This window comes from Geotrypetes seraphini, chromosome 1 (genome assembly GCF_902459505.1).
Source record: "Geotrypetes seraphini chromosome 1, aGeoSer1.1, whole genome shotgun sequence".
In the NCBI taxonomy this organism is placed as follows: Eukaryota; Metazoa; Chordata; class Amphibia; order Gymnophiona; family Dermophiidae; genus Geotrypetes; species Geotrypetes seraphini.
Window position 1 is genome coordinate 203207222 of NC_047084.1, and position 21308 is coordinate 203228529.

Below are 21308 nucleotides of genomic sequence, written 5' to 3' on the forward strand. Positions count from 1 at the left end.
GTGGTCCCATGGTGTGATAATTTGGCTGGCTGGACTGAAGTATCCAGCGCACAGATGGAGATATGGCCCAGAAATGGTTCTTTAGATCCAAGTAAATTAGATATAGCACGATTTTGCATACGGGATGGGAAAGGAGATCCACAATGGGATTACCCATATATGCAAAAGGGTTTAAGAATCTGGGAGAAATATGAACAAAGCAATGTAAATAAATCTCAGGAGCTTAGAAATGAGGGATCACCCATTTTACAAGCACCCCTGATTTATAAACCCCTAACAGGAGGAGGTGTAGCCACTACATATATACCCTGGTCTTTTACGGACCAGGAAAATATTAAGAAACAGTTACCCTCTATGTTAGGAGGAGCCAGTAATTGGATAGCAAAATTTGAACAAATAACGGCAGGATATACACTAGCAATAGGGGATATTAAGCGGATGCTATACCTTTGTCTAGGGGGTCAAGCTAGCCAAATTTTTACACAGGCAGGATTTCCAACCTTAAACATTACTAACTCTGCACACGATGGTTCATCATTTAATGCAGTTAGACCCCAGATTTGGCATGCGATGCGTATGTTATATCCTGATCATAAAGATATGAACAGAGTAATTGCACACAAATTTAAAGTAGGAATGGATATTTATGAGTTTATAAAACGGTTTGAGGATAATTGGGAGAAAGAAACAGGAGAGCCTGTGTTCGCACAAGGAATGATAGCTGTAGCTTTTCAGATGTTGAAAACTACTTTACCTAAAAATATACAAGCCAGATTAGATGCTGTAGTTGGTTTGGAAAACAAGGCTTGGGCAGAGATAGTGTCCCATATCACTCACTATTGCAGATTAACTGAAGATGAGCTAAGTAAACAGGATAAGGAATTAGTGCAACTGCAGAAAAAGGTTCTGACAATGCAAATTAAAGAGGAACAAGCAAAAGGAAAAAACCAAGAAAAGAATGATATAGTTGTGGAACTGGCTCAAATTAATAGGGCTAAGAATCCAGAAAGGTCGCAAGTGAGATGCTGGCAGTGTGGATTGATGGGACATTATAAGAATGAGTGTAGAAATGCAGCAGTAAGTCGAGGAAGATTTAGAGGAAGTGGTATAATGCGGGGACAAGGAAGAGGAAATTTTAGGAGTGTACGAGGACAAGGTAGGACCGGAGGATGGCAACCCTGGACAGCGCAGCAGCCACAATTCTGGGAACCTGAACCTGTGTCAGGAGAGGGATTTGGAAGACAGGATTGACTATCTCAGTATATTTCTTTCAAAATTCCAAAAGGTAAAAAGGGGGATCCATGCCTTCAAATTAAAGTAAATGGACATAATTATAATTTTATTGTGGATACTGGAGCCACTATGACTACGTTAAATTTTATCCCTGTAGGAGCAGTACTTTCAAAAGAGAGTATTACTACCATGGGGATAGAAGGGCAGGAAAATGAAAAATATTTACTAGAAAATGTATCTCTGCAAATTGAAGGAAAATGGTTGCATATGCAAGTGGTATATGCGCCTGAATGTCCAGTGAATTTATTAGGAAGAGATGCACTGCATAAATTGGAAGCCACAATTGTGTTTGAACCAGAATTACCATGCCAGTGGGATGAAAGGCAGGGAGTTCTGGAAACTTGTCTATGGACATCGTTACGAACAGGAGAACAGACAAGTAATCCTCCATCATTTGTGCATTCAATATTATTGAGTGTACAAGATGATATGGGTGTTCTGGGTCAAACACTAGATACTACATTTTGGATAGGATTACCACCTCCTAAGGAGAATTTACCCTCTAAGAAAGAGGAAATAATGAAGTATGTATTGGACCATGTACCAGAAGAATTATGGAAGAAATATGGCAAAGTTAAAACTGTAGATTCTATTCAAATTGAAATGTTAAAAGAAGGTGTCGGACCGAAAATAGCACAATATCCATTGAAGCCAGCAGCTATAGCAGGAAGTATTCCTATAATTGAAGAATTAGTAAAAGAAGGGATTTTAGAAGAATGTTCATCTGCCTGGAATACTCCTTTGTTTCCCATACAGAAATCAGATGACTCATACAGAATAGTGCATGATTTGAGGGGTTTGAATAAATTAATTCAGTCTGAGTATCCTGTAGTTGCAAATCCTGTAACAATCCTGAATGAGGTCCCTTTAGGATCTTATTTGACTGTCATTGATTTGAAAAATGCATTCTATACTATTCCATTACATCCAAAGTCACGTCCTTATACAGCCTTTACCTTTGATGGTAAGCGCTATTGTTGGGCACGTCTCCCTCAGGGGCTTTCAGAGAGTCCTTCTGTGTTTTCAAGGATATTAATGCATGATTTGCAAATTTTTAAAGAACGGCTTCCACCAGAAATACATTTGATTTCTTATGTAGATGATTTGTTATTGTCTGCGCCTACTGTGGAAGATAATGTGAAATATACTATTGAACTATTGAATTTTCTGTGTGAATATGGTTATGTGGTTAATAAGGAGAAATTACAAATAGCAGAAGAAGAGGTTACCTTTTTAGGGTATCGTGTCGGCAAGTCAGTACGAGCCTTAACTAAAGATTTAGTACAGGAAATAGAAAAAACACCCTTGCCACAGACAGTAAAGGAATTACGAGGATTCTTAGGACTCCTTAATTATTGTAGACAATGGATACCGTGTTTAAGTACAAGGACACTTCCTTTGAGGGCTAAATTGAAAGGAAATGTTCAGAGCAGAGACAGAATTCAATTAGATTCAGCACTGGTGGTGCTGATACAGGAGTTAAAACAAGCAATTAGAGATGCTCCACAGTTTGTTTTACCTTTGATTGGGACAGAAGTGCAAGTACATTTACATATTGGAAACCCTGGATGGGGTGCAGTTTTACAACAAAATGACAATGTTTGTGGATATTTATCTGGAAGTTTTACACCTGTGGAAATGGGTTTTTCTCAGTGTGAAAAAGGTGTAGTGGCAGCTGCAACATTGGTAGGAAAACTTATGGATTTGTTGCCATACAGTCATATCACAGTACATACTTCCCATGATATTTTGAATATTTTAAAATTGCCAGAAGTAGTGTTTACTAGTCAGCGTATAGGGAAGTATTTGGCTCTGCTTACCACTGGTTTAGTGGATGTGCAACCAAAAATGAAGGATAAAGATCCAGCACAAGTGTTTTATGCTTTTTTAGGAATACAAGACAGTACTGAGCACGAGTGTTCAGTTTTGATCCCACAGCAACAAATGTTGCTACAATATGATAAACCCCTAGGTGAGGGATATATTTGTTTTATAGATGGTTCCAGTGCTACAAACAGAGCAGCATTTGCTATCACAACGTATGATAGGGATGCTGACAGCACTGAATGGAAAACTTATTGTTTACCATCAGATCAATATTCAGCCCAGACTGCAGAATTAGCAGCATTAGTCCAGGTGTTACAGGACAATATAGGAAGGAAAGTTACTGTTTATTCAGATTCTGCATATGCTTTAGGAGTAGCAAAATTGCATTTAACGACATGGAAAAAAAGAGGATTCATAGACTCTGGAGGTCATCCAGTTCAACATTTACCTTTGATAGAGAGATTGGATAGATTATTGCAGCAATACCCAGACAAAACATTGGCATTATGTAAAATTAAGGCCCATGATAAGAAAGATGAATCGTGGGAGCAATATATGCATAATCAGACAGATTTAGCAGCAAAATGGGCTGTAGAGCAACAGGGCATAATGCTAGTGCAGACTAGAGCTAGGAGCAAGATTACAAAGGAACAAGACGAGCAAAGACGACTGCTCCTAGATGGCGTAACAGAGGAAGAGATTCAACAATGGACAAATTTACAATGTCAGTGTATAGAAGGTATCTGGTATAATTCGTCAGGTGTGCCATGTATGGCACAGGTACCTCTGGTGATAATGATCCAACAAATGCACAATGCCTTACATGAAAGTGCAGCTACTTTAATTAGTCAATTGTCACAGCAAATCTGGCATCCTAATTTAGAAAAAATAGTAAGACAGACTGTATTACGTTGTGCTGTATGTGTAAAAACTAATCCTAGAGGTACTTGTGTAGCACCAGGCACTCTACCTATCCCGCAGGGACCTTTTCAGAAGTGGCATGTGGATTTTACAGACATGATAACACCTTGTAAAGGTAAGAGGTATCTGTTACTTTGTGTTTGTCCTTTTTCGGGCTGGATTGAAGCCTACCCCTGTAAAAAAGAAACAGCAGGAGAAGTGGCAAAGGTATTCTTAAATGAAATTATTCCAAGACATGGAATTCCTTATGAGATAGCCACAGATAATGCCAGCCACTTTAAAAATGCATTATTACAAGAATTGGCAAATTCACTATTGATTAAGCACAAATTCATAATAGTTTACCATCCTCAATCAAACAGTTTTGTTGAAAAATCGAATGATTTAATAAAAACTGCATTACGAAAAATTATGCCATTGGAGTCTAAAGACTGGCTAAAATATTTGCCAGCAGCACTCTATGTAGTGCGTAATAGGCATATGCCTAGATTTGCTTTGACTCCTTTCCAAATTGCCACTGGAAGAAAGATGCCCCTTGCTTTTGTGAAACCGGGAAATTGTACTAATGATACTTTATTTTCTGATTATGTTGTAGCTTTACAGACAGCTATAGCAGAGATTCAATCACGACGAACTCCAAGTAGTGTGGACCAAGCACTTCCAGTTTACAGATTCCATCAGGATCAGTGGGTGTATAAGAGGTTACATACAAGAAATATATGGACTCAGCCATACTTTTATGGACCTTTTCAAGTGGAAGTGGTGTTCCCTTATGCAGTGAAATTAAAAGGGTATACACCGTTAGTACACGTGAAAGACATTAAGCCAGCACCCATTGCTAATACCTGATTACCTGAGCATATCTATTGTTCCTGCAAGGAAATCAAGGACTAGAGACATTATTAGTAGTTCATCTCATTGCTATATTTGCATATTTTCAATACTGTTTATTTTTAGTTATACTAATTAGGTATTAATTTTAGCCATGTTACTTATTTGGTGTTCTCCATTACTATTCTTTACTTTTTTCCACCACACTTTTGCAGAATGGAATCTTTTCTTACCTATAGTAGGTCAGGGAAATTCCTATGAACAAATGAAATTTCGTGTAGCTAGGTATGCTAATGTAAGCAATTGCTGGGTTTGTGCCCAGCTTCCACAACACACTAGTGGGTTACCTTTTCGACCTTTTGCATGGAATGTTTCTGATCTTTGTTATTATTCTCTTTATCTTATGCCACGTAATGGCTTAGTTGCACCACAGTTTAGTCATGAGGGAAATTGTTCCTCTATAGTTCAATATTCTCTTCTTCAAACATTTACTCGTTATGCTTTTAGTTTTGACCCAAATAAACCACCAGCCCCAGTTTTAGTTAGACCCATGTGAGGATTTCTTTGTTACCATTCTAAAAGGACAGATAAAACCACCTGGTATGCTGGAAAGAGTTCATGTCAATATTATGTTACTTCAGATGGTCCAAATATTTCTCTTTCACTGGGAAATATTACTGTTTCTACCTATTTTACTGACAGGCAACAATTTGCCTGGCTCACAGGTGTTAGTAATTATTTGTTACCCTCTTATGCTGACTGCTGGTGGATTTGTGGCCCATATGCATACAGATGGCTTCACGAGGGATGGTATGGGACCTGCTATATCGGGTTCCTATTACCCCCTGTGAGAATCCTATCTGAATTGCCTCCTATCCGACCAAAAAGAAATACTCCTCTCATTTCTGAAGGGGAAAGATTTGCTATGATCCTTTTACCTAGTTATGGAGTAGGTAAATTAGTCCAAATTATAAAAAAATTATCCACCCTTATTGAAACTATGGGTAATGAAACAACAGCAGTTACTCAATCTCTGTCACTAGAGCTCAGACAAACACGCATTGTAGCTCTTCAAAATAGGATGGCACTCGACTATCTCCTAGCAGCCCAGGGGGGTACATGTGCCATCATTGGACAAGAATGTTGTACTTATATTCCTGACTCCTTCTCTGACCAGCAAGCACATATCACATCTCTAGACAAGGCATTGCAGAATTGGGAACAATTTAAGGTAGAGGATAAGGGTTGGTTTGATTGGCTAACTGCATGGATGCCTAATATATCATGGGTTAAAGGCCTATTGGGTGTTTTGATAGGCCTGGCTTTTGTGTTTCTGATTGTGTGTTGTAGTTTATCCTGTATAATTGGCATTGGAAAAACATGTTTGCAGAAAGTGACTCCCAATCTTACGCTGATCCAGAGAACAAGTCATGCCCAAAGCAACCTCAGAACAGAGCAAGGTAAGGCCACTAAAGCTCCAGGTGTGGGTCCTGGTGTGGCACTCCACTCCACGACCCAAGGGGGGGCTAAGGACCTGGTCCTATACCTTAAGTAGTTTTGGGGCCAGCTTTGTTTACCTGGGCAGGTAAGAATGAGCAAACATGAAATAAAAAAATTCAGCTATTACACTTTCTCACATTGCATCAGGATTTACTAGCTAGAAAGAAAAGAAAAACTATTAGATAAGGCCTGATCCAAGAGCAAGTGAGAATGTGGATTAGTAGCTATGAATTAATAAATGAAAATTGGATAATCTGGAATAAAATGATCAGAAATACAAAAAGTTTAAAAACAGGGACTTTAAGTTACCATATGGATTTGATATATGTCATGTGCTTGATGGATATAGGGAGGCAAGCTAAGACATTTTTGTGATTGATGACTACCATATCAAATGTACTCCAGATGAGAAGATTAGGTTTCTTATAGAGTTTCTTTGTGTTAGAGTGACCAGCCTGAACTAGGCCAATCCTCAGGGAAATGTAGGCAGACAGGAGTTGGCTTTTGACCTGGTATCCACATACCAGGGGGCCCTGGTTTACCATGACTTGAGTTTGCTAAGGACAAATCTAAACCATATGTGTATCATGGTATGAATTGATCCAAAGTTAGCTATCAGAAAGTTAGGAAAAATTATATAATAGAAATTTACTTAGGTAGTTATAGGTAATATGTTAAAAAAACCAATGTAGATTAGGAATATAAAGATTAGGAATATAGTTTATTTTAATCTTCATATATCTGAAATCCTGAAGAGATCCTGATAAGGCAACAGATGGTGTTTGACCTCTGACCTTGAGCAACTTTTTCTACTTCATTGGAGAGCAACTTTTTTCTACGTAGAACCTTGATGGGAGGGGTACCTGCTCCTTTCCATCTTTTCTTTGTTCAGTCTTTGTGAGACAGAGATCTCAGAATAGAGAAGAACACTGACATTTACAGGAAAGAATATAAAATCTGAGGAGTTTTGTAAGTGTATTATAATATTGATCTATGTATTTCTTCTTTTTATAAAATATGTAAGCTTAATGTGAGAATGTAACTTTTTAGATATAAGAATGTAATTTGTGACACGCCTATATGAAGCTAGCCTTATATGGGAATAAATAATGTGAACCAATTAGACTGCAGATGGATTGTAACGAAGGAATGTCGTCATTTAGGATATATATGGACATGTAACTGATAAGACATTGGAATTGTTAGGAGCAAGGCCAGCGTTTTTGGCTTCTGTAATAATTCTCTGATGCAAAAGATACCCAATTGATTTGCTAATAAAATTAATTGCGTACACTTATGACCTAATATTGATATCTAATAAAAAATAAGATTTTTGGATTTTATGAAAATATTTTGCATCATTATTTTTTTAATTTCATTTTACAATCCTAGAAAGCTATTAGTACGCATGTGCGCAATTAGTAGAGAAGGAGACACGGAAGGAAGAAGGGAAGTAGGAAGGGAATGAAAAGTGAAAACATCCCTAAATATATACCCTATCCAGACCTCTTTATGCTACACCATACCCCCATGCAAATCCCAAACCACCCAATAACTCAAGACCTCCTCCAATAGATATCCACACAAGTGGTGTAGTCAAACTTTCAGTTTGGGGGAGCGGATTGAGACCAAAGTAGGCGAGCAGAAATTTTTGCCCCATCCCCAATCTGTTTCAATCCATCCTGTTCTCTGTGCCCTCCCCCCATGATCCACAACTCAGGCTTTAAAAGCCTGGGCTGGTGGTGATCCCCCAAACCCCATCAGCTGTAGAAGTCCTCCTCCAGTGGCCAGAAACTCCCCAATACTGGCAGTTGGCGACACTTTCCACGGGCTGCTGATGCTGTGCCAATCCCTCCGTGCATGCTTATGTTAAGAGGGCAGTTCATGGAAAGTACCACCAGCTTGAGTGTTCGGGCGTTTCTGGCCACTAGAGAAGAATCTCTTCTGTTGGTGGAGCTTGGAGATCCCCTACCAGACGTAGCACTGGTGCTGCAATATTTGGGGAGGAGGGGGCTTAAGCCCCCCAGAGTCCCCCTTGTTGCTACACCACTAACTCATACAACATCCTCATAAATACATACCACAGCACTCCTCCCCTGCCATCATTCTACTCCACACAAGTCTCCACAATATCTTATACATACCCACAACCCTACAAATACATATGTACACGCTCTCTATAGACACCCCTTCCCCCAGATTTATACATAATTCACATACATCACTAATCATAACACACAAACACTTGCTCTTCTCTCCCAGTAAGCCACCTAGTCCCTGGTACTCTGAGACATATTCCAACATATTTCTCACTACCAAGTCCTCCATGTAGATATGCTTGAGTGTGCAAATGAAAAAAGTGAAATGGGAAATTGTGACATTGTAGTTCAATATAATTGTGCATTTTTTGTGATTAAATGAATGCAAATTACATGCTCTAAACATAAGGATGTGGCATTCTGTAATATTTTACATGTAAACTTTACTCCTTATTTCACAGTAGAAAATGGTAAATCTGCAGTTTCAACACACCTAGAATGTGGTTTATATAACGTTTTTGTCCGCTTCACCACTATGCAATTAGATCGAACCTTTGTAAATAAATCCTTTGTTCTCATGGGCCCTGAGTCTATAAAAGACACCTACAGTTAGGTGCCTAGATTGGCACACCTAGCCAATCTAGGCATCTAACTTAATTTTCTTAATTGGCTTAATCAGCACTGATAATTGAAAGGGCCATTAAAAGACAATTAAAAAATTATTTTAAAAAAATAAATTAATTAGCCATTTGGTGCCTAACTCATTAGGGCGTCTACCAGAAAGTAGACGCAGTTATAGGCGGGTGTGAGGCAGAGTTTGGGCATGAATTGACTTAGGTGTGCTCATTTAGGACAAGAAAACCCTGGCCTAAATGGCAATCCACCTAAGGATTCAACATCTAGTAGCACTTAAGTCTGCTTAGGCACCGCTAGATGCTATTCTATATGTAAATGGCGTCTAGTGGCTGATCAACATCTGCACTGAAGTGCCTAGGAGTTAGACGCCATTTATGTAATCAGGGCCTTGATTCCTACATACGTAAAAGGGGTGGTAGGTTCATGAAACTCAACCAGCTGACAGTCTGGAACAAGCAGATTGTCAGAGAATCGGCAGCAAAGGTAAGGCTAGGGACCAAACAAGAGTTGTATGTTCTAGGGAGAGGAAGTGAGTAGATGACCTGTTTATCTGCTGTCTTTGTTTCTATATAGTTCCTGTGTACTACTCGAAAGGGTCCAGAGAAGAGCGACTAAAATGGTTAAATGGCTGGAGAAGTTGCCATACAGTGAGATATTGGAGAAACTGGGCCTCTTCTCCCTTTAAAGAGGAGACTGAGAGGGGACATGATCGAAACATTCAAGATATTGAAGGGAATAGACTTAATAGATAAAGACAGATTGTTCACCCTCTCCAAGGTAGAGAGAACGAGATGACACTCCCTAGATAGATTCTGTACAAACGTAAGGAAGTTCTTCTTCACCCAGAGAATGGTAGACAACTGGAACGCTCTTCCAGAGTCTGTTATAGGGGAAAACACCCTCCAGGGATTCAAGGCAAAGTTGGACAAGTTCCTGCTAAACTGGAACGTACGCAGGTGAGGCTGGACTCATTTAGAGCACTGGTCTTTGACCTAAGGGCCGCCGCGTGAGTGGACTGCTCGGCAAGATGGACCACTGGTCTGACCCAGCAGCAGCAATTCTTATGTTCTTAATATATGATCAAGGTGAACAACCCTGAAACAACTGATTATGCAGTCTTAATTATTTGCTGTTCCCAGTGAAACAATTGCATCTGGTGGACGGTTTATCTGATTTCTCCAAGCCCTTTCTATTATTAAGTCTGGGCTTTACAAAGGTGGCTGCTGATAAATGGGGTTTCCTAGTACAATGACTCAATGACTCCAGTAAACTTTTGCACTCTATTATAAACAAGTCTCTTATCACATTCATCTTCCTGAAACCCTGAAAATCCCACCAACAAGGAATGACTATCAGCCACCAGTGCCAGTCTTAATGTTTAGTGTGTTTTTCATACAAGCAAGCTATCGACAAATAGAGCTTTATTACATTTTATTCACTATGAGGTGAACATGGACTAATTTTACCTTGCACTGTGTGATGTGGCGAAGTAAAGAGCAACAGAACCAGCAGCACCGATAACTTCAAAGTCAGGAAGCAACAGTTACAGCCCTAAGTGAAAGGCAACCCTATAGGGAGTAGCAGTTACAGTCCTAACCATCTTACTGGGCAGACTAGACGAGCATGCTGGTCTTTATCTGCTATGTAATGCAAGAAGCCATGTTTCAGATCATATTCCTCCCATGACTCTCCTGGTGACCTAGGGCAAATCCCTTTCCCTCCATTACCTCAGGTACAAACGTAGGGCTTCATGTACTAATGAGATAATATGTATAAACTGTATACCATTATTTTGTGATTAGAGATCCTCTGTGGTCATCCCACGCTTTTTTGAACTCTGTCACCATTTTACTCTCTACCACTTCACTCGAGAGTGCATTCCAGGGAAGTGTTTTGTAAAGAGTATAATAAAATGCGTATATTATGTGTGATAGCTATCTTTGGATTGATGTCAGAATGGGCACCTATATTTGGCTGATCGATTGTTGAGTGTGATAATTGTTTTTGATGCCATATTGTATTTTATTTGATGTAGTATTGTTTGCTGCTTATTGCAAAATCTATGTGGGTTACAAAAACGACATATGTACATTGCAAACTAAAACAAAACACACAATACTACAGACTCCTATAAGAAATATATTCATCTATTATGCAAGGAAGGAAAGGCCCTTTGGAATACAGTAAATGCACTTTCAAAAACCTGCCACCAAGAACATCTGCAACCTATTATATGTATTATAAGCTGTGTATGTGAATTGCGAGCCGCTTTAATAATAATGTATTTTCTTGTATACCGCCCCACCAGCAGTTCTAGGCGGTTCACAACAGAAAAACTGAGACATTTCAGCAGAACATACAATTTCAAAAATACACTACTACATACAACAGTATTAGCTAAAATACAATTTCAATGCATTACTATCAATAAAAAACATAAGTTAAAAATCATAGGTTAAAAAAGATTAAAAAGTAAAAACACCATCGTAACTATCAGCATTCTTGTTTTTCAAATAAGTAAGTTTTTAATAATTTCCTAAATGTAAAGTAAGAGTTGGCTTGAGCAAACAACAGACTCATCCAGGAGTTCAAGTTTCAAGTTTATTGAAATTTTGATTTACACGCAGTATCAAATATTTTCAATGCGTATAACAAAAATAAAATTAGGGCGTTCATCTTCCCTGCCTGATACTCCAAAGTCCTGTCCAAAGAAGTCTTGTAATGACAGGACCTTGGGGTAGGGAAGATAAACATACCTGAATTTCTGGTACATTTTATTGAATAAAACAATTTCAAGTAAGATACCAGATAAGAGGGTAATAATCCAAAAAGTTCCTTATAAAAAATACACCCAAACTTGAAAAACACTCTGGCCCCAAATGGGCAAAAAGAGTGGATTATAAATGTTTTAAATAAATAAAATAATAAATTGAAGGTAAAACTAACAGCTGCTGTTCCTGTAAACATAAACTCCTTGCTGACATATAAGGGACTAAAAGATCGAACAGCACAGGAGGTAAATTGCGATGTACCACCCTATATTACAATACCAACAGTTTAAACTGAGCCCTCCATAACACTGGAAGCCAGTGCAGCTCCACTAACAAAAGAGAAATGTGGGCTGTTCACAGTAGGCCTTATGCTGAAGAATTCTGGGCCTCTTGCAGTGCCCCCTGTGTCTTTCGGGGAAACATTACTAACTTGTTGGCTATTCTTGTTCCTCTTTTAAGTTTTCCTAATTGCTTTATAAAACGTTTTTGTGTCTTTATTGCAATTGTTTTTATTTTGGTTTTTGTATGCTATGGTTCTGTATTATACATTGATTATGTTAGTTATTTTGTGCTCCACCTTGGAAAACAAACACTAATATGGCTTTTACTAAATGTCGACAAACATACAACAACACTTCACTCTATCATGATGATATATTGTATATCATAATGGGGATTCTCAGAATGCCACCCTGTCCAAACAGGAACAGCATGGCACTGATTCCACCCAATTTTGTGATATGGATTATTTTATATATATATATATATATATAATTTTTTGTTTATTTTGTTATAAATTTATCTTAATTTCATTTCCTAAATGCTAATCGTATTTAAACTTAGCTTTGCACTAGTCCCCACCAACGCATTTTGAATCTTCCTCAGGATAGGGGTTTGTGCTACAATAATTGCATAAGTGTATTCACTTCCCTAGCGATCCCCTACCTGATTTGGTGTTATCTGCTGTATTCTGACAGTACATAAGCATATGGTACTGGTGCATTTACCTTATATAATAGATTAGAGTGGCAAAATGGATAGCCCCTAGTTTTCCTACAATACTCTAAATACATTACCTGCGAAAAAGATGTATGTCGAGCCTGCTTTGGATTCATCCTTTGTGCAGACATAACCATCACATAACTGAGCCCAGCAACTGTACTCTCCAGTGTCCGCAGCAGTGGTATTCCTAAGAATCAGCTGGCCATATCTGTCCTGCTGTTTAATGCTAAATAGAATAAAGAAATACAGAGGGTCAATTTTATTTCCTTCTCCCTCCACTGTTTCTCAATGCTTTGATTTTCTCTTGATTTCAGTTCATCTGTAAAGAACATTCTCCTCTGCAGTCTGAGTGCATTCCAACAGCGTCACGCCTAATTGTGTCATTCAAATTTTCTTTCTTGCTTTCAAAAATATCAAAACTGCATTATCAGACTTTAGTTGATTAAAAACTAGAAAGTTACCTATTAATAGCGTCACTCCCTCTAATAATAATAACTTTATTTTTCTATACTGCCATAGTCAGACGACTTCTAGGTGGTTCACATCGAAAGAAGGCTGGACATTCAGCGAATTACAGATGCATGAGGGGGAATGTTACAGAAGAAAAGGGTAGTAAGGGGAGGAAAAGTAAGAGGGGTTGTAAGGGGAGGGAAGTGAGAGGGGTTGCCTGAGAGATTGCTTCGGGTTTGTAGGGGGAAAAGCGTGGTGAACGAAGGTAGGTGATGAATTTGTCAAACAGAGTGGCTTCTATTAAGTGAAATCTATTTTCACAAAAGTACAGGCCTATGTTCTCTAAATAGTGCCCAAAAATAGACACCAAAATTATATTTATTTATTTAAATTTATATCCCATTCTCCCTAAAGAGCTCAAAACGAGCTACAGTTTACATTCACAGTGTTACACTATAGCAGTGTCCGCAAGATTTTCAGTGCTCGGACACACTATACCTGATGCCATGGCCACAAGGCATCCAGAAGTGCACCCTCCAGCCATGACCCTGAATCTGTCAGTTTTCTGGGAATCCTGGAGGAGGAGAGGCGTGGGGAGAGGAGGAGAGACGCCATCGAGGAGGAGAGTCATCGGCGCCAGTTGGCTGCCTACAGGATGTGCCTCTCACCACGAGAAGCGTTAAGAAGCGCACAGACTCTCTTCCTGTCTTCCAGCTTCATAAGCTGTAAGGAAGCCATGCTTTTGAGCTGAGCCCATGCTTTCCCAGTATGTGCAGCAATTTTTGGACCTGGATCCCTGCTTTTGCAGATACCCTATGCCTGTTCTTTATGCATAAAGTATGTTTTCCATGCATTTTTAAGGGGTTATCATTGTTTTCCGTAGTATCCAACTTTTCACTTATCCAACAACGGGTCAGTCCCATTTACGTTGAATAATTGAGACTATAATTGTACCAGCTTAGCACGCATTTCGCACCTAACTTAGGATGTGAGCATTTATGGCAGTTAGGTGCGCATATGCAGGTTTTCTACAACATTGCACCTTATTTCTGGGAATGCCTCTAACCCATCCATTCTCCTCCCATGGCCCCACCCCTTTGGAGTTGCATGCTTTGAAATTCAGATGCACAAGTTACAGAATGAGGAAAACTTCTGGTAAGGATTTGTTTCCCAGGCAATGATGTAAGTTTGAGTGATGGGTCAGCCCATCCCCAAGTGCAGGTCCCATAGTATACAGGTCATAAAGGTGACTGTGAGTCACAGGAAAGAAAACTTAGAGATGCTATCAAAGGAACCAGAGAGGCAGCAAGGAACTGCAGCTTACCAGGGATCTACATAACTGACTCTTGTTATTCTTCTTGATTACCAGAAATAATTGCCTGGTGATGTCTGATACAGTTTCATTTATGATTTCTAGTTGAACTCACTTGAAATGTTCTGATATAACTTGAAACCAAGAATGGGATTGTCCAAAAAAGAATGATGTGCACTACAAAAGTGTCCACAAACTCATCTGGAGGTGTAGAGATCTTTATTCTTCCAATGTCATCATGGTACAATCAATGATTCAATGACTCGACACATACATGTTTCGGAGTTGGCGCGTGGATCAATTCAATTTGACAACACTCAGACCATCAGCATCGAGGACAATCAACAACTTTAGTTAGACAAATTCTAGCTTACAATGTTGTTAATGCCACCAGGCATTCTGTCATATCTGTCATATCAGTCAGAGGCCAGTACAGTAATTTTTCATATTTTTATCTCTTGAACTTTTGGTGCTGTCTTTTTGTTGCTGTTAGAAGGTTCATGCACCACCCTTGCTCTTTTTTGTTGCATCATATGTATGGGTTTGTAGAAATGGTGCTGGCTACGACCAACACCCTGAGAGCAGCAGGTAGCTCTCAGCGCCATCTGGTGGTAGCCAGCGCCATTTCTAACGCCTTGGATTATTTGAACTCTGCTGATTTCAGAAAGTATGCATCAAAACCCCTGATGTAGCCAAGGAGCAAAAGAGGGATTATCCTTGTCAGGTACATTGGACATCTGAGTTCCCGTGTGACTGCCCTGAGGAATGCTGGAACTCCCGTGCGGTTGCCCTGAGGAGCGCAGGAGCACTGGAGGTTGGCGTTTGTCTTCAGGAGCCTTGGAGGTTCGCTTGTCCATCAGGAACAGATAAGTCCTTGCTTAAAATTACTGACTTAGCAGTGGTGGACTTCTGATTGTGCCAATTCAAATGCTTATCCTGATGCAAGTTGCCTGATTATTCATCTAAATGGCTTTATTTAATCAGCTTTAAGTGGCAGTGGCTAATAGAGCTTTGTGCCCCTTCTGGGGTTATATCCATCAATAAAGGAGTAGAGATTTGTTGTTGTTTTTTAAACCCATGAAGTATAACTGAGGATTTTCCTCCACTCCTTTTTCTATTTTTTGTGGGATCTTTTACCTTTATCTTTAGATGTATGGACACCTGCTAGAAGCACTTTTTGCATTTTGTTTCTGGAGCAGGCTACTTCTTGAAATATTGTGATTTATGCGCTCTTTCCAACTAATCAAGTGATTTCAACTACCCCAACATTGACTGGATATAAGTTACATCAGGGAGTGCTAGGGAGGTAAAATTCCTAGATGTCATAAATGACTGCTTCTTGGAGCAACTGGTCCAGGAACCGACATGAGGGTGAGCTATTTTAGATTTTGTCCTTAGTGGAATGCAGGACATTTGGATATTATTTGAGTAAGTACTACCAAACTTGGCAGGGAGTACTTAAGGTGATGGAGGGTGAAGTGATGATTCTTACTCAAGGTCACAAGCAGCATCAGAAGAATGTAAACTGGCTATTCTGATTCTATTCTATTGAATCAGGTTGGGCAGACTGGATGGACCACTTGGGTCTTTATCTGCCGTCATCTACTCTGTTACTATATTTTCCAAGTTTATACATATATGCATAATTTTTGGTCATGATGTTTTTGTGATCTTACTTCTTATTCATGATATTGTTGTTTATTATTTAGGATGTGGATATTGGTTTGGCCTTGAGAAAATTGAAAAAGTGCAATACCTAATAAATGTAAGTACTAAATTTCCTGCAAGTTTTAAATTATTTTATTTGGATCACCGAAAGAATAATCCAGCGATACTTGTGATGGTGACCTTTCAAACTGCAAGTCTTTCTTCAGATTGCACCTCTCTGAACACAGAAAAATGTGACCAAGCGTTTCTCATTAGTTCCTAATGATAAATTTGCCTCATCAACTTTTCCTTTTCATTTTGGAGTCTTACGAACCATATATAGAAGCAAGGAAAGGCTGAGGTGTTGTGGAACAACCTAAATCTAACCTAGTGACAGCTGCAAATACAACTCTGCCCAGGAGAGATTTGGAAAGGTGAAACATGTTTGGTATTAATCCGGAGCCCCAGAGCAAAGTGATACTTGCTTTGATGTTCCTATTTATTTCTCTGTTCCAAAAAATAAGGCTTCGCTTCTGTTTGCCCTTCCATATATAGCAGTCAGGCCTCTTAATAGTCTGAGAAATAATTGCTTTTCATCTTAATGCAAGTCCCTGAGAGACTCTGCAGGGTTTCTAGATATAATCCACTCTGTACTGGGTTTTCGATCATAGAAACTGCACTCAGTTGCCTCTTTTTCCATTGCACATGGTGCATAAGCCAGAACAGTGAGGCTGTGCTGTGTTGCCAGGTGAAGATGATGCCCTGTCAAGCTGTGATTATTTCAGTGAACAGCTTTAAATAGTGTAATGTGAGTCCCAGGAGCTAATTCTTGTAACTCTTCCTGGATTGTCTGTATATTTTGTGCTAGGGGTGGTGTAACATAATATTTTTGCACCTGGAGCTCCAGGCTCTCCCCCTTCTCTCGACGAGTCCTTCTGGTCACCACAACTTCCCTTCAATGGGAAAAGTTGTTGAGGTTGTCCTAAGGCCTAATGGCTGCAGCAGGCAGTGAGTGTGGAGCCTGAGCTAATGCTGGTTCACAGGCTCTGCCTCCGTCTCCCCAAGAGCTTCCTTTTCCCCTTTCAAGAATGCAGATGCAAAAGGAGGAAGCAGCAGCATGATGAAGGCAACTGGAGCCCCGAGACCCCTTCCAGGCTCTCTTGCCCATGGCAGCTGTCCTGCTCATCCTGCCCTTGTTGTGTGGTTCTTTTGTCTTATCCAGCTTGGCAGCGCCCTGTTATAAAACTGCTTTCTAGTACTTACTTGTTAATGTCACGGTTTAACAGGAAAATGAATTGTGATATTATATAAACAAATGTGTTGGGCTACAGTCTCAGCCAGGATTGTGACTCACTCTTTCCCTGATTTCTCTTGGCAAGTGAGAGGAGCGGGCTGGAATGTACTACAAGTAACAGCTTCCAACTCGGGGCTGTTTCACCGCTGATCTGTTTACAGGGGTTCTAATGGTAATCTGAGTAAAGGCATAAGCCATGCCAGTGCGCATGAGAATTACTATTTTTTTTATCTTGGGGAGCATCATATCTCAGCAGAGAATGTACAGCAGGACACATATCGATAGTTTCATTCATACACGTCTGAAAACAACTTACACAGCATTTTAAAGCAACAGGAGCCGGTTGATATTGTGTATTTGGATTTTCTTTAAAAAAAAAAATCTTTATTCATTTTTAAAACTTTCAGTAAGTGTAACATTTTATACTTTAAAATCACTTAATATACCATCAAAGTATAACTCACATCAAATATCCCCCCTCCCTTATACCCAACAATTGTTTTTAAGCATAAGAAATCCCCCCCTGCCTCCCCACCCTGGACGTGTATGAACAAAAGAGGAAAAAAATAATATTCATTCTGTACAGTATTTTGTTAATGGCTCCCAAACATTCCTATGACTGACTGTGTATTTGGATTTTCAAAAAGCATTTGACAAAAGTACCTCATGAAAGACTTTTGAGGAAATTAGAAAGACATGGGCTAGGACAGGGATAGGCAATTCTGGTCCTCGAGAGCTGGAGCCAGGTCAGGTTTTCAGGATATCCACAATGAATATGTATGAGATGGATTTGCAAGCACTGCCTCCTTGAGATGCAAATCTATCTCATGCATATTTATTGTGGATATCATGAAAACCTGATCTGACTCCGGCTCTCGAGGACCGGAATTGCCTACCCCTGGGCTAGGAGGTAATGTCCTATTATGCATTAAGAACTGGTTGAAAGACAGAAAACAGAGAGTAGATTTAAATCAGGGGTCTCAAAGTCCCTCCTTGAGGGCCGCAATCCAGTCGGGTTTTCCAGATTTCCCCAATGAATATACATAAGATCTATGTGCATGAACTGCTTTTAATGCATATTCATTGGGGAAATCCTGAAACCCTGACTGGATTGCGGCCCTCGAGGAAGGACTTTGAGATCCCTGATTTAAATGGTCAATATTCTCTAAGGAAAAGTGTTAATAGTGGGGTTCCTCGAGGGTCTGGGCTGGGATCGCTGCTTCTTAATATATTTATCAATGATCTAGAGATGGGAATAACTAGTGAGATAATTAACACAAACAACACACACACACACCCTTTTTACAAAAGTGCAGAAGTGGTTTTTAGCGCCAGCCGGTGTACTGCTCTGCGCTGTTTTGAAGGTCATAGAGTTCCTATGAGTGTTGGAGCAGTACAGAGCATTCAGCACGCTGGCTGGTGCTAAAAACCTCTTCCGCGCTTTTGTAGATGTTGTTCAGAGTTGTTAAATCATAAGAGGATCCTGGGAGACTGGACATCAAAATGGCAGATGATGTTTAATGTGAGCAAGTGCAAAGTGATGTATGTGGGAAAGAGGAAGCTAAACTATAGCTATGTGATGCTGGGTTCGATGTTAGAAGTCACTGCCCAGGAAAAGGATCTAGGTGTCATCGTTGATGATACATTGAAAACTACAGTTCAATGTGCAACGGTGGCGGCGGCTAAGAAAGCAAATAGAATGTTGGGAATTATCAGGAAAGGACTGGAAAACAGGGATGAAAATGTAATAATGCCCTTGTACCGCTCCATGGTACAACCACACCTCAAATACTGTGTGCAATTCTGGTCGTCGTATCTCAAAAAAGATATAGCAGAATTATAAAAGGTATAGAGAAGGCAACGAAAATGATAAAAGGAGTGGGATGACTTCTCTATGAGGAAAGGCTAAAGTGGCTAGGACTCTTCAGCTTGGAGAAGAGACGGCTCAGGGGTGATACGATAGAGGTCTATAAAATGCTGAGTGGAGTGGAAAGGGTAGATGTGAATTGCTTGTTTACTCTTTCCAAAAATGCTAGGACTAGGGGGCATACGATGAAGCTACTAAGTAGTAGATTGAAAACAAACCAGAGAAAATATTTCTTCACCCAATGTGTAATTAAACTCAAGAATTCATTGCCAGAGAATGTGGTGAAAGCAGTTAGCTTTAGCAGGGTTTAAAAAAGGGTTGGACAAAAGTCCATAAGCCATTATTGAGATGGCTTGTGGAAATCTGCTGCTGATTCCTAGGATAAGCAGCATAAAATCTGTTTACTATTTGGAATCTAGTTAGGTACTTGGGACATGGGTTGGCCACTGTTGGAAACAAAATACTGAACATGATGGACCTTCAGTCTGTCCCAGTATGGCAATCCTTATGCTCTTAATACTAGGCCATTTATTTTGACAACACATTGATCACTTATTGCATTGGGATTCATTTCAAGATGGAGAGCCTCAGGTGCATGACCCTGAAATTAACATGGTGCTACACACATGATGCACTTATCCTTGGTTTTTGTTGTTTAGTGGAACACCTGTCCAGGAGTGGAGCTGATTCTCCCACTTAGGGTGACCAGGTTACTTATTCCAGAAGTGAGACTTTTTGGCCAGTCCTTGTTTTAAAATGACATCCCAAAGCAGTAAAATATTTGTAGTCCATGACTAGCTATTGAAATCAGTGTTGCAGGTCCCTTAATGCACCGACATGCAGGGCTGGCCAAAAAGTCTCCATTCTGGAATGGGTAGCGTGGTCATCCTACTCCCACTACCGCCAGCATTCCACTGGGAGAGGATGGTCCTTTATGCAGGGGGTGGTTTTAACCCCTGCTAGTTCAGGGAGCCAGGCAGTTCAGGCCAGGCAGTTGTGACGGAATAGCATCAGGAGAGCAGCCGAACCAGCACTTCTTAATCTCTGATCAGAACTGTATAGACAGTTGAATAATTCCTGGCAGTGTTTTACCTTGAGTGCTGCGCAGGGAACATTTCATCTTCCTTACAGTCTGTTCCTGATTCCAACACTCGAAAACCAAAGAGGATTGACCCCAAAGTATCCACAGAGAAGAAAATCAAGAAAAAACCAAAAGAAACTCTGTGGAATGATGATGTTCCTTAAATGGACTTTATTTGAAAAATGTCAAAGTTCAAAAGGTACAATAAATCATCCACATAAAATAAAATCATCCACATGAAAACCTTAAAGGGCCTAGTTCACTAGGGACACAGGACCCAACACGGTCCGCGTTTTGACAAAGAGTCTTCTTCAGGGGCCCTTGAGGGTCCTATAATGGTGAATACATGGAGATGCTAATATGTGGTGAACCGCAAGTAAGACGCTGCTTGCATCCACATATTAGTCTCCCTTCTGGAATAGTTTAAAGTAAACCATTTTCCTGCTTGCTACTTTCCCTTGCCCTGTCCCCTTTCTCTTTACGGCAAATATATGTACTCTGAAACAAATGAACATACTTTAATTATTGGATGAAAGACAATTTTCAGCTCAAAACTTTACCCAAATTGCTCCCTCCCTTGGCTGTATTCTTTCAGAGGCTCCAAAGAAAAGTTGATATCATTTAAAACTGCCTTCGTTCATCTACAAAGCAATGCTACACTTGCGTCATTCTTAAGCAATTCCAAATGTGTGCTCCAGTGAACATGAACAATTATAACTCCAATTACTCCAACCTCTGTCCACTCTTCATCTCAAGCTGAGTTATGCTGACACTTCTTTGGGAAGAGTGACTATTCCAATGAAGCAAATCATAAACACGAACACAACCCCTTAAACA

General features: G+C 39.8%; 1 protein-coding gene across 1 annotated transcript in view; it reads right to left on the bottom strand.

The window, feature by feature from the left end:
- The window catches only part of PDGFRL (platelet derived growth factor receptor like), an 89713-nt gene that overhangs the window by 32884 nt on the left and 35521 nt on the right, over positions 1-21308 (bottom strand). Inside the window, exon 3 of the mRNA XM_033944206.1 lies at positions 12895-13046. Coding sequence (XP_033800097.1) covers positions 12895-13046 — 152 coding nt within the window. The remainder of the gene's footprint in view (positions 1-12894; positions 13047-21308) is intronic.